The sequence below is a fragment of the Nansenia antarctica genome, assembly GCF_963989245.1.
Source record: "Nansenia antarctica genome assembly, chromosome: 4".
Lineage (NCBI taxonomy): Eukaryota > Metazoa > Chordata > Actinopteri > Argentiniformes > Microstomatidae > Nansenia > Nansenia antarctica.
The window spans coordinates 11453689-11473647 of record NC_137689.1 but is presented as its reverse complement, the minus strand read 5'-3'; the positions used below and the strand labels follow the sequence as shown (position 1 = coordinate 11473647).

At 42.8% G+C, this 19959-nt stretch overlaps 1 protein-coding gene across 1 annotated transcript; it reads left to right on the top strand.

Annotated features, from left to right (window-relative positions):
• The first annotated feature begins 8777 nt into the window (after positions 1-8777).
• Positions 8778-19536, top strand: dnaja2a (DnaJ heat shock protein family (Hsp40) member A2a). Its single transcript, XM_080528523.1, has 9 exons — positions 8778-8892; positions 10198-10257; positions 10467-10693; positions 10959-11039; positions 14327-14460; positions 16383-16579; positions 17450-17594; positions 17740-17867; positions 18593-19536. Exons 1-9 carry the CDS (start codon positions 8815-8817, stop codon positions 18779-18781), a joined length of 1239 nt encoding a protein of 412 aa, XP_080384649.1. The 5' UTR covers positions 8778-8814; the 3' UTR covers positions 18782-19536.
• The last annotated feature ends 423 nt before the right edge of the window (positions 19537-19959 follow it).

Here is a 19959-nt window from a genome sequence, read left to right as displayed (position 1 = left end):
TACCATTAATGATGGGCTGACAGTAGACCCATGGTGATGGCAAGCCAGTGCTAAACCGACACCGGTATGTGAATGATGGACCAATGTAGTAGACCGACAGTTGGTATGCCAATGGTAGACTGGAGTTTATAGTTTTTCACCTCCTTTTTTTCCACCTGTTTTTGGTTTATCAATGTGTGTTGAATACAATCAACATGTGAAATTGATTATGAATAGTGATATGGTCGGATGACGATCATGTGTTTCTGAGGAACATAGCAATGCTCATGAGGACCTCTGTTCAATGATTATTTAATTTTTTTAAAGTTATTTTTTCTGAGTGGGGCAGTCCCACTCATATTTTTCATTTTTATTTGACAGATACAGTGAAGATTTAGACAGGAAGGATGGGTGAGAGAGAGGAGGGATGACATGCAGGATATGTCCCCGGCCGTAACCGAACCGGGGACCCTGCGGTTACATGGTCAGCGCTTAACCCGCTACGCCACCTAAGCGTCCCCTGTTCAATGATTTTGCTAAATTCACAAGACAACCAACCTTGTCCTTGTAGCGTAGGCTACAGCTAACACCACAGATGCAATGCCCCTTACTGGACTCCAGGTAAGCTGACCACTGCCCAAAGAGAGTTGGGCCAGCCAGCTAGCACTTATTGGCCTGGTGGTGGCAATAGAGTGGCTAATCATCAGCTAATGACAGTAAAATGATGGCATCTGTTGCCACTATTAGCCCAACAGCGTACTAATGAAGGGCTGATAGTTGCCATGCCATTGGTAGACCACCCATTGGCACACACAACAATGGCAAATGGACGCCGTCATGCTAATTGTAGATCAACTGCCAGCATGCCAATGCTAAACCCACAGTCGCTATGTGAACGGTGGACCAATGTGGCCGTGGTACCATGGTAATGGTAGACTGACAGTTGGCATGCATGCAGCAGCATGAACAGCCAGCTCGACTGTTCGAGGATAGCGATCCTGGATAGCAAAAAAGATCCAGATTAAATGTTTTGAACAACTGGGCCTAGAGTACTGCAGTGCCTACCTGAGGCAGCTGAGGGAGATGGTGGATCAAGGCGATTCTCAGGCCAGACAGCTGCCCAGCATCAGAAGAGATGAGGCTGACATTACAGTCCATTGTTGATATCCTGGAAAACTGCTGGGTGAATCCCCTCAGTCCAGACCAATAATGAGTTACAGTAAATCACATTGCACATGTATGTACCCTCTTCGCACACTACAGTTGTCAAGCTTCTTCGTTACCAACTTTTCTGCATCAGACGTGGGGAGGTAGAGTCCAGCCAGCTTCCACCATGTGAGGATTACTTATTCATGCATCCCATTCGTGCCAACTATCAGGCTGTAATCTGGAGACGGTCTCTTCAAACCCAGCCATCTGTACCAAGTCCCAAGGACCATGGGTGGACCACAGACGATGAGGGGCAGCTGGAGATCCAGTGGATGCACGGTTCCCCAGCACCAGATGCCGTGTTGCTGTCAGGGCTGGACTGGCCATCTGGCATACCGGGCATTTGCCCGGTGGGCCGCGGTAGTTTTGGGCCGAGCCGACCGGCAAAATAAAAAAATTAAATAAAGTTTTTTTTTTGTTTTTTTTTACCAGCCGGCCCGGCCGAAAGCTACCATCGAACGGCCCATAAATCGAAAGCTACCATTGAACGGCCCATAAATCAGGGACAGCGGCCCATTGGTCAATTTTCGAAACAGACACTGGGCTGGCCCAATCAACAGAGAGAAGGGGGGGGGGGGGGTCAGGGGTCACGCACGCACGCAGCACCAGACCTCCGTCTCAGTTTCGCGGTAGTTTTGGGCCAAGCCGGCAGGCAAAATAAATGTAGTCAGCCTGGATAGTTACTAGATAGATACTGAGAGAGATGGAGCGCAAAAGCACACTAAAACGGAAGGGAGGCTGGGAAAAACGTAGGGAGAAAAACAAAAAGAAACTTGAGGCAGATGCTGCCAAATGTGTAAACATTAGGGACATGTTTGCTGCACCCTCAAGTTTACCACAGCAACAACAGCAACAGGTTGAAGAGGAGGCTGGCAGGGAGGAGCGGGAGCAGGGTACAGATACAGAGGATAGAGAGGATACAGAAGAAGCGGGGCCGAGTCAGCCTGTAACCGTTGACCCGGTAAGGAAAATATAGGTAGCTGTTAGGGGTGTAACGGATCGCCCCCCACGGCATGTGTACCGCGGATCAATTGCAAAATGTAACCAAGTAATAATATTACTTAATATTAGTTAATATCCCTTGTAAATCACAATGTAGAGTTGCCATGAAAAGATAGACGCGACAGTTGCGTGCTTTGTTTTACTCTAAAGCGCAATGATAGGTTGATAATGGAGAAAAAAAATCTAGAACAACAAGGCTGCGTTCGTAAATTCGCTCTGGAATCTGATCACTGAGTACACTGGTCTACTTGCACTGGTACCATTGCTTACTGTATGTAGTCGTCTTTGTAGTGATTTGGGGGAATACTACAGTTTGTCATATGACTGTACAGCACACAGTATATAAGACGAGTATATAAGGCAAGTATTTTTGTGCTGGTGGGTGTGGACCGACCGATTGGGGTGGGCCTGTCTGGGCCAAAAATGCCAGGGCCTAATTTTTGTCCCAGTCCAGCCCTGGTTGCTGTCCTGCAAGTGTGTGAGGTCGGGCAAACCACCAGAGTGCATATGTCTCAACAATGGCCTGATGTGCACAAACCTGTGCAAACTACAAACCTGTGCCAACCAGCAAAAGTTTGCAGACGACACCACCGTGGTGGGCTGCATCTCGGGGGGGGGACGAGGCGGCGTACAGGGATGAGGTAGAGCAGCTGAGCAAGCTGTGCAAGGTTAACAACCTGCTGCTGAACCAGTCAAAGACCCAGGAAATCATCGTGGACTTCAGGAGGAAAAAATCTGAGGTCCAGCCCCTGCTCATCGACGGAGAGAGCGTGGAGAGAGTCTCAACCCTCCGATTCCTGGGGGTGCACATACAGGATGACCTGTCCTGGAAGAACAACACAGCAGCCACCATCAAGAAGGCACAACAGCGGTTCTACTTCCTGAGAGTCCTCAGGAAGGAACACAACAAGCAGGAGATACTGGTGGCCTTCTACCGCGGCGCAGTGGAGAGCATCCTCACCTACTGCATCTGCAACTGGTTCTCCAGCTGCACAACCGCAGAGAGAAATGCGCTACAGAGAGTCGTGAGAACAGCCCAGAAGATCACCGGCGCCCCCCTCCCCTCTCTGGAAGAGCTGTACAACACACGCTGCCTCAGGAAGGCCTCCAAGATCTCCAGAGACCCAACCCACCCTGGGTACGAACACTTTGCCCGGCTGCCCTCGAAAAGGCGGTACAGGACCATGGCCGCAAGGACAAACAGACTGAAGCTCAGCTTCTACCCCAGGGCCATCCAGGCCCTGAACACAGCAAAGACCTAGGTTCTGGGCCCTGGACAGTCTGGACGGATTGATGGCAGCTGCTGGATTGAAGAAATCAGGTGTAGTGCTGAGGCACAAATGTGTACATTTCAAGCCTGCAAACTGCGACACTTTAAATGAATGTGCAATAACACTATGTGCAATATGACAACCCTAGTCGTCTTATCTGTACAGTATAGTATAGTGGATAATGTACATAGCCTTTATTTATGTAAACCAGCTCCTTTCCCTTCTTGTTTTTTTTTCTTTTTCTTTCCTAGCACCAGGGGAGCCACCCCTCCCAAATGTCGTTGTTTGGTACCTGTACTATAGCAATGACAATAAAGACCATTCATTCATTCATTCATTCATTCAACCAATGCAGTGAGGAAGAGCCTGCTGCACAGCTGACAGAATCAGATGTGGATTACAATGATGATGATGATGATGATGTTGACCTAGTCATGGGTGGCATAGTGTCTCAGAAAGGGTAGATTGCATTGTCCTATATTCTTCTGAAAGACTAGACACATTTTGAATGCAGCTGTTCATATCCAAATTAACTGGATATTAATTACATTTTTTTATTTGTTTAAATCTGTTCCTTTTCTTTCATTTGTACTATATTGTACAGCACTTCTTATGTACTGTATGAAATGTGCTAAATAAATAAAGCGTATTATTATTAGTAGTAGTATTATTATTAATTTAGTGGACACTATGTAGTATAGTATATCTAGACATGTCTACTGAACATGTTTCTACATGTAATACTAACACTCAGTAGTCCAGACACACTCCTGGGAGAGGATATAATGAAAGAAAGATGGTTTCCAGGGAAGGCACTTTCCCAGTTTTGAACGGCAGCAGTCCATACTTTAAGAGAGGATAACCAGTAATAAGCTGCCAGTCTCATATCAAAACATAATCTATAGGGATGTAAAGGATTTTTTAAAATCACAACTAGAATTGGTCCACCCAGATGGTAGGTTTGGCCCATGGATACATCTCAGAGTGGATGATTGATACATATGACTCAATTATTTGTTTTGGTGATAGTTCATATGAATTCAGCTCATACTGGTGATATTTCAGCTAAACCTAGGCCTATCACCTAATCATTAGTGCAAAAATTCATAAAGCTAATTTGGGCCCTATGGGAGTATTTTTCGAAGCGCATTTCATGCAATTCTACATCAAAATCCGCAACCCTGCATGAATTTAGTGCCATATGAAGGGCTTATATCTCACTTCGAGGGAGCAGAGTCAGTTAATTAATGTTTATTTAATTTTCCCCAATGTAACCTAACCTTTGATTATTTTACTTTGGCTACACTTGGACCTACGATCCTTGCTTCAGTGAACGCTGCATAGGCTATTCCACGCAAGGAATTAGTCTATAATAAATGAAGTAAGGGCTACAGGACCAACAGGGATTTACCTAACTATACCCGTATGCTTATAATTACCAAACGTTACGCAGCTGCCATACCCTGCCTTACCCAAAGACGCTCTCCATGGTTCTGAAATGGACACCGTTAACGTGAGGACGAACTCAAAGCATTCAGACATCACTGCGCAACGTACACAATACACAAATACCCATAGGCTATGGCCCACGTAGGTGTGCGGTAGCTTACAAGCTCGAATTTCAAATAGTTTTCAAGACAATGACTATACGCCCGTGTAGTCCTATTAGGACTATTACACCGGAGGTATCACAAGTGGGCCAATCAGTGGGACGACAATGACAATAGAGGAGTCAATTGGCCGCCTCTATTAATAATTGGTCATTTCAAACAATTAGCCTACAATAATTGTTCATGCCAGGAGAGCTCCCGGATCTGCGCAAAACAAAGTCCATCCAAGGATGGACGCCCAATCGCAAAAGCTAAGAAAGCGCCCATCCCATGCGCTTGGCTTTTGGGCATAGGCCAGGGGCGGCGCTAGGGGGTGGCTACTTGGGCTCAAGCCCCGGATGTTTTCTGAAAAGCCCCGAATGTTTTACTTAAAAAATAAAAATAAAAATAAAATAAAAAACTCTCGTGAGTAACGTGCAGTACCGGAGTCCAACAGAGAGGCAGCAGCTGCGCGACATTAGCCTGCGTACTGCGTAGCCTGCCCTGCCCTGAAGAAGACGTGATCTCAATCAGTGCCTGACTTGCAAAATTGTAAGGATGGATATCCCAAAGTTGTTTTCAACAAAACAAGCGCCAAGAACTGTTGCAGCAGCAGTATCAGCAGCTGACAACAATAACATCACCAGCAGTGATGACATAGATGATGTTTCAGGTTTGTGAATCTTATTAGAAAGGTGACTGACTCACTGACACTACTTTTCCGGTTTGCTAATGCTAGCTGGCTATCATAACATAACGTTATGTTATAATGAAAATGAAACATAGCAAGGTACTGTTACGGTACATGGTAAGAAATCAAACAAAGGATAATACTTATACAAATAAAGTGAATAACAGGCTGATAGTCTTTGATATCTGCACTCTGGTTGACTGAGTAACAAGTGAAAAAGAATGATGTAACGTTAATGTTACAGCTAGTAAACATGGAGTAACCACATTAAGTATGCCCTTATGGTAGTATGTATGTATACAGAACATGACTCAAATCTATCCTAAGATGTAACGCTAACTAACTAAGTTTGTTTAATGTCCCAGGGGGGATTTGATTTCACAGTACTATACACAGGCCAACAATACATGTAATATATCGTCATATAACACAGGACAAGACAATCAATACAATATAAGTGGTGAGCACAGAGTCTGACCTGATATACATACTGTAACATAACTAGCCTCAGCCCATCAATTATGTAATTCTATACAAATATAAATGATGGTGACTGACAGGGGGAGCTACGTGTGCTGACCTCCCTCTGTGCCCAGAACCACCACAATTAGTTTGCTTCATTAAAGGGTGTGAATGTATATGTGTTCTCCAGTGCCTTTTGTCCGCTTTAAGGTGGTGGTAAGTTGAAGGTTGAAGGCAACATCTCCCTCTGGGCTAAGCCCCGGATCTCCTGCGATCCTAAATCCGCCCCTGGCATAGGCTATGAGGGAGCGAAATCTGAAGCACTGAATAGACACATTTTATGTCATGCAAAACTGCATGACCTTCACTGAAGGCTATAAAAATATATGTACGCCTCCCCCCGATTGAAAATGAAAACGGACGACCCTCCACCAAATCCCATCCATATGCCACACCTTATAATAATACTACTACTACTAATAATAATAATAATAACAATAATAATAACAATAATAATAACAAGAAGAAGAAGAACAACAACAACAACAACAACAACAACAATACCAATACCAATAATAATAATCTTTATTTGTATAGCACTTTTCCTGCAAATGTTGCAGCTCAACATATCCACACAGCATAACAATAATAATATAACAATAGTAATCAATAAAACACACAATAGCAATAATATAAATTACATAATAAAACAAGAATAAACCATACAATCCAAGGGGCATAGAACAAAGATAAACAAAATAACTATTTATAACTATTTAATATACAATATAAATATAAAATAACTATAACAATGACTATAAGATAAGTAAATAAAAGTAAATACATATACAAATATATACAACATATTGGTCTACGTTGAGCTGGGTGTCCTCCACATGGGCACTGCAGGAGAGAGGAGGTCAATGAGTCAAGGGTTCTATTAATTGTAATATTCTATATTAGCCTGCTGGCCAACAAAGATGATCAACAGAACAACAGACTGTCTACCAGTAGCATTGATCATCTTAACAGACCAGTAACATTGATCATCTTAACAGACCAGTAGCATTGATCATCTTAACAGACCAGTAACATTGATCATCTTAACAGACCAGTATCATTGATCATCTTAACAGACCAGTATCATTGATCATCTCAACAGACCAGTATCATTGATCATCTCAACAGACCAGTAGCATTGATCATCTTACAGTTTTTTTACGATTGCTAACTCACCATGTTCAATACTGAAACCACAGTTTCACAACTCTTCATACAGTCAGCAGAGCAGAAACCCATGTGAACAAAACTGTGACTCTTTCTCTGTGATTTGTGCATTGCTTTCATACAGAATGCATTCAATGACTACGTTCTCCAAATGCCATAACACTTCTCTCATTCAAACTCCCCCACTTGCAAAATACTATGTATTTGCAACACATTTTTTCATTGTTAAACCACTGTGTTCAAAACTGTGAAGAACACGTTCAAAACTGAATTATTTGGTGCAATTTTGCAGTAATCATATTCCTATCATATATGACAGAAAGCTCGCAATAAACGGTATTTTTGCACAGTGTTTGAGTGTGCAGATGCTGTTATTTTGCCCTCTATTGATACTCTTCAGTTCCAGCACCTCAGCAAAGTCTGATAAGGGATGAGCGGTGGTATTTTCACTATTTGCAGTAATCATATTGAAATGTCTAGAAAATATTACAGTAGCAGAATATATACAATGAAATGAAATAGACTAGATGCATTGCCAGGGAAGACATTAGATGTGACCAGATGCAGACCAGAGGGTGGACCAAAACCCTCAGGAGTGAGACATTTTTGGTGTGATTGCTATTGTATTGTAGCCCTGGAATTTCTGTTTTTCTTTTTTATTTGAACTTTGCATCTTCCACTTTATTTTTCACTTTTCATTTTACACAAGTAAATGTAGTGTACTTTGAAGTAAATGTACCGTAACTTACTTTCTGCAAAGATACTGAAAAAAAAGGATAAAACATAGAATACAGTAAAGGATAGACGCAAACGATAGAATAAAGGATAGAAGCAAATTGTGGCATTTCTGATTCATTCTTGTTGCCTAATACTTTACAGTTGTACAGTCAACTATTCTGTCTATGATTACTATAAATCAAACAATTTTTATAATGAAATATTCATTCTTGTGAAAATCATTCAAACTATGTAATGCTCCCTGTTGTTAGTATTTTGTAAGTCAGAATGTTATGAATGACAGTGTATGCTTCTGAGTGAACATTGTTGACAGTGTGTGGTTGAACGAGCTTCTTTTGAGACATGAATGAAGTCATTGGCCAACATGAGTGTTACGAATGCTGACTGTATGAAGAGTTGTGAAACTGTGGTTTCAGTATTGAACATGGTGAGTTAGCAATCGTAAAAAAAAAACTGTAACAGACCAGTATCATTGATGCATCTGAAGTAATGCAGAAAGAAAGTTGGATCTCTCTCGCTCTGCGAAGTTCTTGCACGAGAGGTTAAAGTTGACGCGTTGTGCGTGATGACGTTTCCAACCGATTCTTCCTTCTCTTCTCCGTCGCCTCCCGTGCAGAAGGTCCTTCTCTCTTCTCTGAGCTCCATCATGGCGAACGTTGTTGATACCAAACTGTACGACATCCTGGGGGTGTCTCCCTCCGCCACGGAGAACGAGCTGAAAAAGGTAACACAGATATCAACCTTCGTTTAAAAGAAGCCACCTTAATACAAACTACACTTAACTGTTTTTAAGTTGTTTCGAAGAAGCAGGAAATGGAGAAACCTGGGCTAGGAGCTAGCTAACGGTGCTAACGGTAGCTAAATCGGCTAGCCACTAGTGTGGCCTAGAAACGGTAACTAGCTCACTACTATCTGGCATCTTTTAGTAGCAACATGTAGCTGTTAGCTACGTACATCTAACACCAGTAGCCCTTCTTGTCAATAGAATTGGGTTGCTTCCTTAGCTAACCTGGTACATCCCGCCTGCCAGATAACGTTACTTTAGCTATGCTTATCAAACCTGGTCGTAGATGATGATCGGGGATCTTTTGTAGCCCAAAAAAAGGAGGGGGGAAAGCTAATGTTAGCTAAGCTAGCTTAGCATGTGGCTGGTCTCGTCTGTCTGTCTTAGCTACTGAAGACTCTCAGTTTCTGTCCATTTCGCGGTGCTTCTGTATCTGAGTCAGTAGCCTAGTTACGTGTTTCAGATGCCGATGTCGCTTACTCGCTGGCTAATACATACACACAAGCATGCCTGCTGGAAGTAGCGTGATTAAGCTATCTTCAGTGTCAGTGACTTGTCACTTTATGTCTGCTTGTAAAAGATACACCGACAACTACTAAACGACTCCCTTTCTAGCCGGGTGGCGAGAGATTAAACTAGCCAGCCAGGTTTGCCCTCATCGTTTCTGTTTCTTTTACTACGTTCGATGGTTTCACAGTTATCTCAGTGTATCCGCGGTGTCTTGAAAAGTATTAAAAGTTCATGAATCCATTTTGGGAAAATCAAGACCCTTAAGCATTAAAAAGTCTTATCACGATTTTATGAGGTCTTGAATTTTGTTGGTATTTTTCTGAATTAGACTCTGTCCAAAGAGTTTGAGTCCTAAAAACTAGTTAATAAAATTAGTTTTATTAAAAAACAAAGACGAACCGGAAATGGTGTTGTATGATAGTGGTCAGACTCTATTGCAAACTCAAACTGTTAAGTTAAAGGTGTCACTGATGTCAACGGTTACAGCTCCAAGTGGCGGTGAGGTCTGGAAAAATATTGACAAGTTCTTTAAAAAGTCTTAGAAAGGTATTGAAATTAACCTCAAGATTCCTGTATATACCCTGTAACAGATACACCGAAAACGACTCCCTTTCTTAGCCTGGTGGCGAGAGATTGCGTTTATTGGGAGAAATTAATGTGTCTTCAGTAACATGTCTCGAAAATATTCTATATTGTGATCCATGTTTTTTTCTGTTTTTTTCTGTTTTCCTTCAGTCATACCGAAAGTTAGCAAAGGAATACCACCCCGACAAGAACCCTAATGCCGGCGACAAGGTAAGGATACATTGGGTTGAGCTGAAACACTTTGGTCTGTAGTTGTGTTGAAACTGTGTGGCTAGTTGTTTTGGTAATGGAGGAGGGAAGGGATGCATCAGTAAGGAATAAAAGTTCCTGCCACATTGGTAATTATCTTATGTGTTTGTTGAGTTATTTTTTACTCAGCTAAAATGTTGTGCTAATCCCATACATTTATTTCTAATCAGTTCAAGGAGATCAGTTTTGCATATGAAGTGTTGACCAACCCAGAGAAGAAGGAGTTGTACGATCGCTATGGGGAGCAGGGGCTGCGGGAAGGAGGTGGAGGTGGCGGAGGGATGGATGACATCTTCTCCCACATCTTCGGAGGTGGGCTCTTTGGCTTCATGGGCGGACAGGGTCGCAGCCGAAACGGTGGCAGGCGGAGAGGAGAGGACATGGTTCATCCACTCAAGTAAGCAGTCTCCCAGGCTTGTATGGGCTGTTGTTCCAGAGTAACTGCAAATTAAGATGCATGTAGGCTTTTGAAAGGAATCAAGGCCAATTAAGCCACACATGACCTTTTTAAAAGCTTGAAACTCCTGGAGTACCCCCAGTCTAATTGAAGTAACCGCAGTGCTTCCAATAGGCCTAAACAGTTGTTTTTTAAAATATAAATATGTGGGGTTTGCATATTTTCTATTGCTAATGTATTTTGATATGCCCTTTGCTTTTAACAGAGTCTCTCTGGAAGACCTCTTCAATGGCAAAACAACCAAGTTACAGTTGAGCAAGAATGTCCTGTGTGGCACTTGCAATGGGTAAGTGGTCACACATTCTTACCATGTTTGTGAATCTACAGCTTTCTTCTCGCCTAATGCTACTCTAGCTCAGCACAGCAGTATCCTGCTTTTCGACATGTAGGTTGTTGCATCACACATGGGGATAGTGAGTTGGACTGGTGATCGGAAGGTCATGAGTTCTAATCCCACCTGGGAACACCAACACTGGTGTGCCCTTGAGTAAGGCACTCAGCCCTAAATTACTCCAGGGAGACTGTCCCTGTAATCTCTAAGTGTAAATCACTTTGGAATAAAAGAGTCTGCTAAATGGTAAATTATTATAATTATTAGGGATGCACCGAACATTCGGCCACCGAATGTCGCAAAATAAAGCACATTCGGTATTCGGCCGAATGTGTGAAAACACCGAATGTTTACCACCGAATAGTGGCCGTGTTTTGATGACGCAATACAATTAAATATAACTCTCAACAGGCGCGCGGCGCGAGGCGACGCACTTTCAAAACTGGCTGCGTTCGTAAATTCACTCAGGAAATCCGATCAGCACTCGTGGAATGCCTCTCGTCCAATCAAATGACTCGGTTTCTCTATGACGTCGGGCCCAGTGTGCGCTCCAGCGCTCTCAGAGCGACTTTACGAACGCAACCTTACACTCATCTAGCTAGTTAGCTTAGCAGTCGTAGCTCAATTTAAAATTGGAGTGAGAAGCAGAGTTGTTGCCTTGTTGAAAACATATTCAGACTCCCAGCTGTTCTACACGAGTTTATGACATGCAGCTGTATCATGCGGTGGTTTCTATGCAAACCAGAGACTATAAAAACAAAATATATTCATTCTGAAATAACATGAACTATTATCCTTACACTCAGGTGGACTCAATTCAACTTGTTGAATGACTTGTTGAAGACATTTAGCATTTGACCTAATTTTAAGAGTGACAAAGGGTCTGAATACTTATGTACATGAGGTATTTCTGTATTTACATTTTAATACATTTGCAAACATTAAAAAACGTTTTTACTTAGATTATGGGGTACTGTGTGTGGATTGATGGCAAATCTATTCAAAAATGTGAAAAAAGTGAAGGGGTCTAAATACTTTCTGAAGCCTATGTAGAGACAAATCATGAATATCATTAACTTGAACCCTGGAAAGCAGTAGAGATTAAATCCCACGATAATTAGTTATAATAAGTTATATATAAAAGTTCTTTTTTTTCAATCTCAATTTCTTTCTTTGAGAAGCATGAATAAAAAGCAAAATGTATTTAGTTTATGCAATGATAAAATTAAAAACTGCCGATACACATTCGGTATTCGGTATTCGGCCAAGTGTTTCCTTAAATTCGGCTTCGGCCTCGGCCAAGAATTTTCATTTCGGTGCATCCCTAATAATTATTTACACATGATATGTTTAGCGTAGGGGGTCCCTTCCAATGAGCTTGAGGATAAAAAGGTCAGCATCCAGGAAAGCTTTAGAGCAGGGGTCTTCAACCTTTTTCAACCCAAGGACCCCTTGGATGAGAGACAAATAGAACAGGGACCCCCACATGTAATATATATTTTTAAATGTCTCACATTTTAAAGCCTATAATAACTTTTATATTTACTTCATTCACCTTTTATTTCACCGTATTAACCTATTTATAAACTGGGTTATTAGCCTATATGTGTTTATGATTGATAAAACGTTCATGCATAATTATGATCGGTTATTGTTATTATTGTTGTTGTTGTTGTTGTTGTTGTTGTTGATGAGCAGTGGCGGACTCAGGCTGTTTGAAGGGCAGGGGCGAAAAGAAAAAAAGGGCAGCTACGGGACAACATGGGACCCCATCAGTGCACATGGTCAAGTTTAGACCATTGGAAGGGCAGCCAATAGGGCACATCCTCTAATTTTGCCACTCAAAAGGGCACTTTAGTGTGACTTTTTTCCACTGTGGGGGCTCATGGTCAGGTTTAGACCATTGGAGGGGCACCAATAGAGCACGTCCTCTCATTTTCGCCACTCAAAAGGGCACTTAAGAGAGATGTTTTTCAACCGTGGGGGCACCAGGAGGGGCGGTCGCCCCCCCCCTGAGTCCGCCAGTGTTGATGAGGCTTATATTTTCTATTATTATTATTTTTCAACAATGAAACTTTTAGCTTCAGGAAGCCAGGTATGCCTACCTCAGTGAGATGACTGGCCCTGGTGGGTGGTACACACCCTGTCTATTCTGGGGGAGATGGAGGTTGTCAGGCAGAGCATCATGTCATCCTCAGGCTGCAGTCTGGAACTGTATTTGCTCTTCAGGCAGGTGAGGGAGGAGAATCCTCTTTCACAAAGATAAGTTGTTGCAAAACGCAAGAGGCTCACCATGGCCTTTGCTGTCAGTTGGGGGAAGTATTTCTGGCAATGGATCCAGAACTGGGTGAGAGGCTGTGACTCGTACACATTCTTGTGTGTACTGTCTATCAGCTGATCTTCCTCAGTGGATGTCAGGTTTAGGCGTCGGATGCATTGTCTTTGAATGGAAACCGTATCCATGTCTTGTGCTTAGACGTTGGCACATGCACATCAGAAAAGTACTTCTCAAATTGACTTTCGACTGCCTCCAAGTGATCAACAATTGCGCATTTCACGTCAGGCGAGGGCACCGCGGAATCCGCGGAAATGCATTGAAATGCGCAGCCAGCTCCGCGCAGTTTTGGCCAACCAGACTCTCGTGGATAGCTGTGCGTAATTCAAAGACGCGCGCCAATACTGATCCACGGGATCTGACCTCGGAATGGTAAAGGAGCGGCGCATAGAGAAGCAAAGAGACGGGTTTGTTATTATCAAACTAGTAACTAAATTAGTAACGTTATGCTAGTTATTAATTAACGTTAATTTCGCAATGAAGACCGAACTGCAGCGTTTTAGCCAACACCTAGCTTGCTAGACAGGTGTGTTATTTTTTCCAGCTGACGTTATGTTAGACTCTGCATCATGGGCATAATTTCTTTTGTAAATTGTTTTTGTCAAAAGTAGTTTATTATTGCCTATTAATGCTTGTACTTTACTCAATATAATTTGTTATATTTTTTAATTCTCACTGATTATTTTGGTGAAAATTGTGAATTATTATGACAAAAATTGGCGGACCCCCTGCAGTACCTCTGCGGACCCCCTAGGGGTCGCGGACCCCCGGTTGAAGACCACTGCTTTAGAGCATTGGGTTCTGCTCAATAGGCTCAGTCAATGTGATCACAGGTTGCAACTCTGGCCCTTTTTTCATTTGTTGAATGCGATTATTGATTACTCTTTCTGTCCGTGACTATTTCCAGCCAGGGCGGGAAGACTGGTGCTGTTCAGAAGTGTGTGGCCTGCAGGGGTCGTGGTATGCGCATCATGATCAGACAGTTGGCCCCCGGGATGGTCCAACAGATGCAGTCCGTTTGCACCGATTGTAATGGGGAAGGTAAGCAGCATCACATTTCAGGTGCCACACACCATACTGTTGTAGATCCATTAGGATTTGTTAGGTCTTAGCAATATGCTCAATCTGGCTTTTTGCTAAGATGGTGGTAGGTGGAATTTTCTTACTTCTCAATCCTCTCAGATCTCAAGTGTCTGGATTTGGGGCCAGGTGACAGATTTTGGCTTCAGAGTGTATATGTTACGGTACATGTGGGAACACGGTACATGTGGGAAAGTTAGGGTTGGGTGCTACGGTTAAGGTTAGGGATGGGAATGGGGATAGGGTTAGGGTTAGACATGCCAGCATGTACCAAATCGACGTAGCACCTAACCCTAACCCTAGTTTTCCCACATGTACCGTATTCCCACATGTACCGTAACCTATACATGTATACTGTTAGTGGTGCTGTCACTTGAATCATGTATAAAGTTCTATGAGTTCAGTGACCAGTGAAAAGGTCCAATGAAGCTACCCCAGAGTTAGCCCTGCTGTTCTCTGGAGCCCACGGGCCACTTCCGGCCCCAGATGGATTGATTTAAAGCCCGTGAGAAGTTTGAGAAATGCTATAAGGAATTTAGGGAAAATATAATTGAGGGAAAAAAGTTTCCTTCTTCTGTGTGCCATTGTGTTTTTGAGGAGGGGGGGGGGCACTATTCCAAACATAATTAATAACTTCAGAAATCAATCAAAGAAGAAATGTTCCTTCTTAATTCCACCCTGCATTTCCCCTATAGTCCCAGTCCCCTTCCTTGCCGCACCACATAACATTAGCATTAATACGTCAGTTGCAGTGAATCGAAAAGCGAGACGGATAAGACAAATAAGTTAATTGTGACGGCTAAGTAGTGTGCAGCTAATTATAATAGGCTACCTGCAACGTATCTACACCAAAAACAAATCGATTATCTATGCCTTTCTAGAGAGGGTGTTTAACAGATGTTTTCTACTGTTAAAGGGGGACATGGATGAGATGAGGCCAGTGACGTTGTTAGGCCTGGGCATCTGGGGGGAGCCCCGAAGTTATTTTCCTGATTGGGGCAGTCCCACTCATATTTTTCAATTTATTGATAGATACAGTGAAGATTTAGACAGGAAGGATGGGTGAGAGAGAGAGGAGGGATGACATGCAGGATATGTCCCCGGCCGGAATCGAACCGGGGACCCTGCGGTTACATGGTCAGCGCTTAACCCGCTACGCCACCTAAGCGCCCCAGCCCCGAATGTTTTCTGAATAGGTCCAAATCCTAGGAGGACGAAAAAGTCACCATCTAACGCATCACAATCTATTTAGTGCATCTGTCAATTTAGCACAAGCTACCACCACTCAATCAAAAAAACTGCAGGGTTGAAGAGCAGACCTTTACAAGCATGTTGCCGACTGCCTCAACAAATAGATAACGGAAAAATAGAAATGTTGTGATTTTCCATATTTGTGTTTAGTGCTTGCATAACATTGAAAACAATTTTCCACGGAGGGGGTTGACAAAACGGCCATAAAAGTTTGATGCTCAATTTTGGATAATCACATCAGAATCAGAATTATTTTTATTGCCAAGTATATTCGCATATACAGGAAATTGACTTGGTGTGGTTGGTGCACAAGACAGAAAGATACAAACAACAATCTAATTTAAAAAACAACAACGACAATGTAATAAACACTATATAAGCAAAACATGTTTTAAAAAACAATGGCAGAAAGGAGCGGTAGAACAATAATTATGTAGGCTGTAAATTAAAGTACCGGTATGTAAAACTAATATAGATTACATTGTTGTGTGTGACTGGAGGGAGGTGAAAGTCCCAGAGTCAATGACGGGCAGGGGGCTTGTTTGTGAGGCCCACTGCCACGGGGAAGAAACTGGATCTCTGTGCTTTTACCCCGTCCTCAAGTTTTTGCATTCCTTTTGTTCCACCCCCAGGTGAGGTCATCAACGAGAAGGACCGCTGTAAAAAGTGTGAGGGCAAGAAGGTCAGCAAGGAGGTTAAGATCCTGGAGGTCCACGTGGACAAAGGCATGAAGCACGGGCAGAAGATCACCTTCGGAGGAGAGGCCGACCAAGCGCCCGGCGTAGAGCCGGGAGACATTGTCCTCGTCCTGCAGGAGAAGGAGCATGAGGTAGGAGGAGCACACCCTGGCTCCCTTTCTCTTACACGACTTTCTCAGTCTATGATTGCTTTTCTATGTTACAATTTAGAAGTTCGTCTTATCGGGGGGGTATGTTTATACTTTACTTGAAGGTGTGACCGTGTAATGTGCTTGTGCATTGTGTTTCTGCTCTCAGCGGAGTTATCTGACGACACACTAGAGAACGCATATGTGGGGGAGGGGGGATGTAAGAACATGTGGATGTAAGAACATGCTTTTCAGACAGAGCTGTAGTATAGATGTGGATGGGGACTAACTGAAGGGCCCAGCTGACCGGTGTTGGTCCTCCTGGCGCTCTTGACTGGCCATGCTTTGGGAGTGCTGAGCAGATTGCAGTGACAGCTAGCCAATGCTAACAACATGCTATAATCCAGTTTCCAGTCCGTCTGTCCCCCCCCCGCCCCTGCCCTGGCATGTCCGGCATAACTTTGTATTAATTATAGTCACGAGTGGCACGTCGTCAGCTAATCCTGTAGCCGTAGGCCCTCCACCCCATTGTGTCACCTACAGACTCTCTGTCACTACTCTTAAGATAGCCTTTTGAATGGCAAGGGAGAATGGACACATGTTGCTGGCACCAGACTTATGTGGAGAATGGAATATTGCGGAGGAGTGAAGCTGTCACCTTTTGTAGAGACAAAAAACACTTGTGATGCACGTGCATTTCCCAGAACTGGGACTATTGTATGATGATTTACTAGATTTACTAGTTAGCTTTTACTAGCTAAAGTAGTGTCAGTCATATTGTTTTTCCCCTTTTGTTTATTGAATGTTTGTCACTAAGAAGACAAACATCAAAACATAGCATACGTGTCACCTAATGTCTCTATCTTCCCACAGACATACAGAAGAGAGGGCCATGACCTGCATATGACCCACAAGATTGGCCTTGTTGAAGCACTTTGCGGTTTCCAGTTTACGTTGAAACACTTAGACGCCAGACAGATTGTAGTGAAGTATCCTGCAGGCAAAGTTATTGAGCCAGGTGAGTCATCGCCATGAGCCTCGTGCTGTTATTGCCTATATTAAGGTTCATCAGACGATAGCATTTTGTAATCCGCACAGTAGCTTCCTAGATTTAATCAAATCAAAGAATAACAAGTGTTTCTTGAACGTTGTCTATTTTGCAGGCTCCATCAGAGTAGTGCGTGGAGAGGGGATGCCACAGTACCGCAATCCTTTTGAGAAAGGAGATCTGTATATTAAATTTGATGTGCAGTTCCCAAACAATAACTGGATCAGCCCTGAGAAACTCACGGTAAGATGCAAGCTATGAATGCATACCCTTTGTTCATGAGTCCCTATCTAGGAGGTCTTTAGTACCAGTTAGAATGTGTTTTAATGTCACAATGCAGTAAACCCTGTTGGGATTTGCAGTTTGACCATGGGAACACTGGAGTTCTGTGTTAAGCATTGTTTGATGGGCCTCTGTGACGCCAGCATGTAACTGCCGAACGCCTTCAAAGCCCCTGTTATACAAGTCTAAGAAGTCTTCCATGTGCTTGTTCCTAAGCTCTTACAGTTTACAATGTCTTACAAACCATTGAAAGACATTATTAGGTTGGTGGATGTAGCAGTGTGCATGGTATACGGCTAATACTTTGTTATAAACAGGGTTCCCACGGGTCCTTGAAATCCTTGAAAGTTTGTGAATTTGAGACAAGGTCTTAACATTTTTGAAAATAGACATGGGTTATTGAAAGTGCTTGAATTCCCCTCTCAAAAAAAAAAAAAAAAAATCAAACATGTCTTACTTAGCTCGTCAACTAGTTCTGTCTCAAACTCTGCTGTGTTGGGTCCTTGAATTTGAGAGAATTGAGTCTTGAAAGTCCTTGAAAGATGTTTGAATTTCAGAAGGTGTGGGAACCCTGTTATTATGTTGGTGGAAGTAGCAGTGTGCATGATATACGGCTAATACTTGATTATAAATGAAGCCTGCTGTAGTCCTCACTCACGCCCTTCTCCTGTGTCTGCCATCTCTAGGAGTTGGAAGACCTGTTGCCTACCCGGGCAGAAGCACCCATCGTGACCGGGGACGCCGAAGAGGTGGACCTGCAGGACTACGACATCAGCCAGGGCTCGGCCGGGGGCCAGCGGCGCGAGGCCTACAACGACAGCTCAGACGAGGAGGGAGGACACCACGGGCCTGGGGTGCAGTGTGCTCACCAGTAGCACCACACTCACACCAGAGGGGGGCCAAACAAATGTATGAGTTGCACAGCAGAAAAAAAAAGGTTGTGGTTCAGACTATCTGGTTTTCCTTCACTATGATAAAAAAAAAAAGAAACCTACCCACCTTCACCTCCCTCTTCCCCCGTTATAAACGCACAGCCCAGCCCAACCCTCCCTTTCTTCATCACTTTATCCCTCACTCTCCTTGTGGCAACACCAGACCAGATGGATAAAGGTAATTTCTCGTTTGCTCGGTGTGTAACTTGCATTTTTTTTCCATAGTATTTACAATAATTAATTTAAACTAACCTTAAAAATGCAGTTTTGGGCCGCAGCTTCGGGACTCTGAGGTATGAATTTAGGGGAATGAGATTCTGAAAGAACCCCAGGACACACTTTCACCATCACATTTTTAGGTTTGTTTGTATGTATCTGTGCTTGATTTTTACTGCTTTATTTTCTTTGTAGGTTCTTACTTTTGTTTTCCTTTATATATATTTTAAATTGGAACAGAAGACAACAATATTGTGTATAATATGAAAAGTGATTGTCAGTAAGCTTTATATCAGCTGCTGTTATACAAAGTGGTGTGATTAAAAAAAGGATAAAAAAAAGAAATAAAAACTATCGCCTGTATCTGTCCTCAAACCAGGTGCATGTTAAGACCGCTTTGGTTTCTGCACTGATTAAACATACTTCTGTGAAAAGGGTGTATGAAGTTGTTAATTAAAACGTTCTCCAAATCTCAAGCAGCATTAGTGTGTTGTGTATTACTTTGTCTGAGATATTCTACTTTAAACCTGTCAATGATGCATCTCAGGAAGTTTGTAGAGTTTAGCAACACGTTGCATTTGTAGGGTTAATAATACCCAACAAGACTGAGACACAACTTTTATAAAACAGGTATTCAAAACAAGAAACATCACACAAGTAGCTCCTATGGCAAAATATAATTATATAAAGAACAGAACAATAATTGTCCATGCAATGTGGAAATATGACGCTTCACATTTAATAGTTATGTTAAATGCTATAGGGGGTGAGAGAGTCCAATGCTGTTAATACATAACTCGTGTAACATGTTATCCAGTGGAAAGCCTGACTGATCATCTCCAGCTCTCGCCAATATCTGCTCAATCGCTGTTTCAATCCTCCATCGTCAGGCTAGCAAAGTGCAC

Excerpts from the sequence above, each read along its gene's own strand:
- dnaja2a (XM_080528523.1), top strand. The coding sequence starts at position 8,815 with ATGGCGAACGTTGTTGATACCAAACTGTACGACATCCTGGGGGTGTCT. Across the intron at positions 10,694-10,958 it reads GACATGGTTCATCCACTCAA|AGTCTCTCTGGAAGACCTCT; the intron begins GTAAGCAGTCTC and ends TGCTTTTAACAG. Across the intron at positions 17,868-18,592 it reads TCAGCCCTGAGAAACTCACG|GAGTTGGAAGACCTGTTGCC; the intron begins GTAAGATGCAAG and ends TGCCATCTCTAG.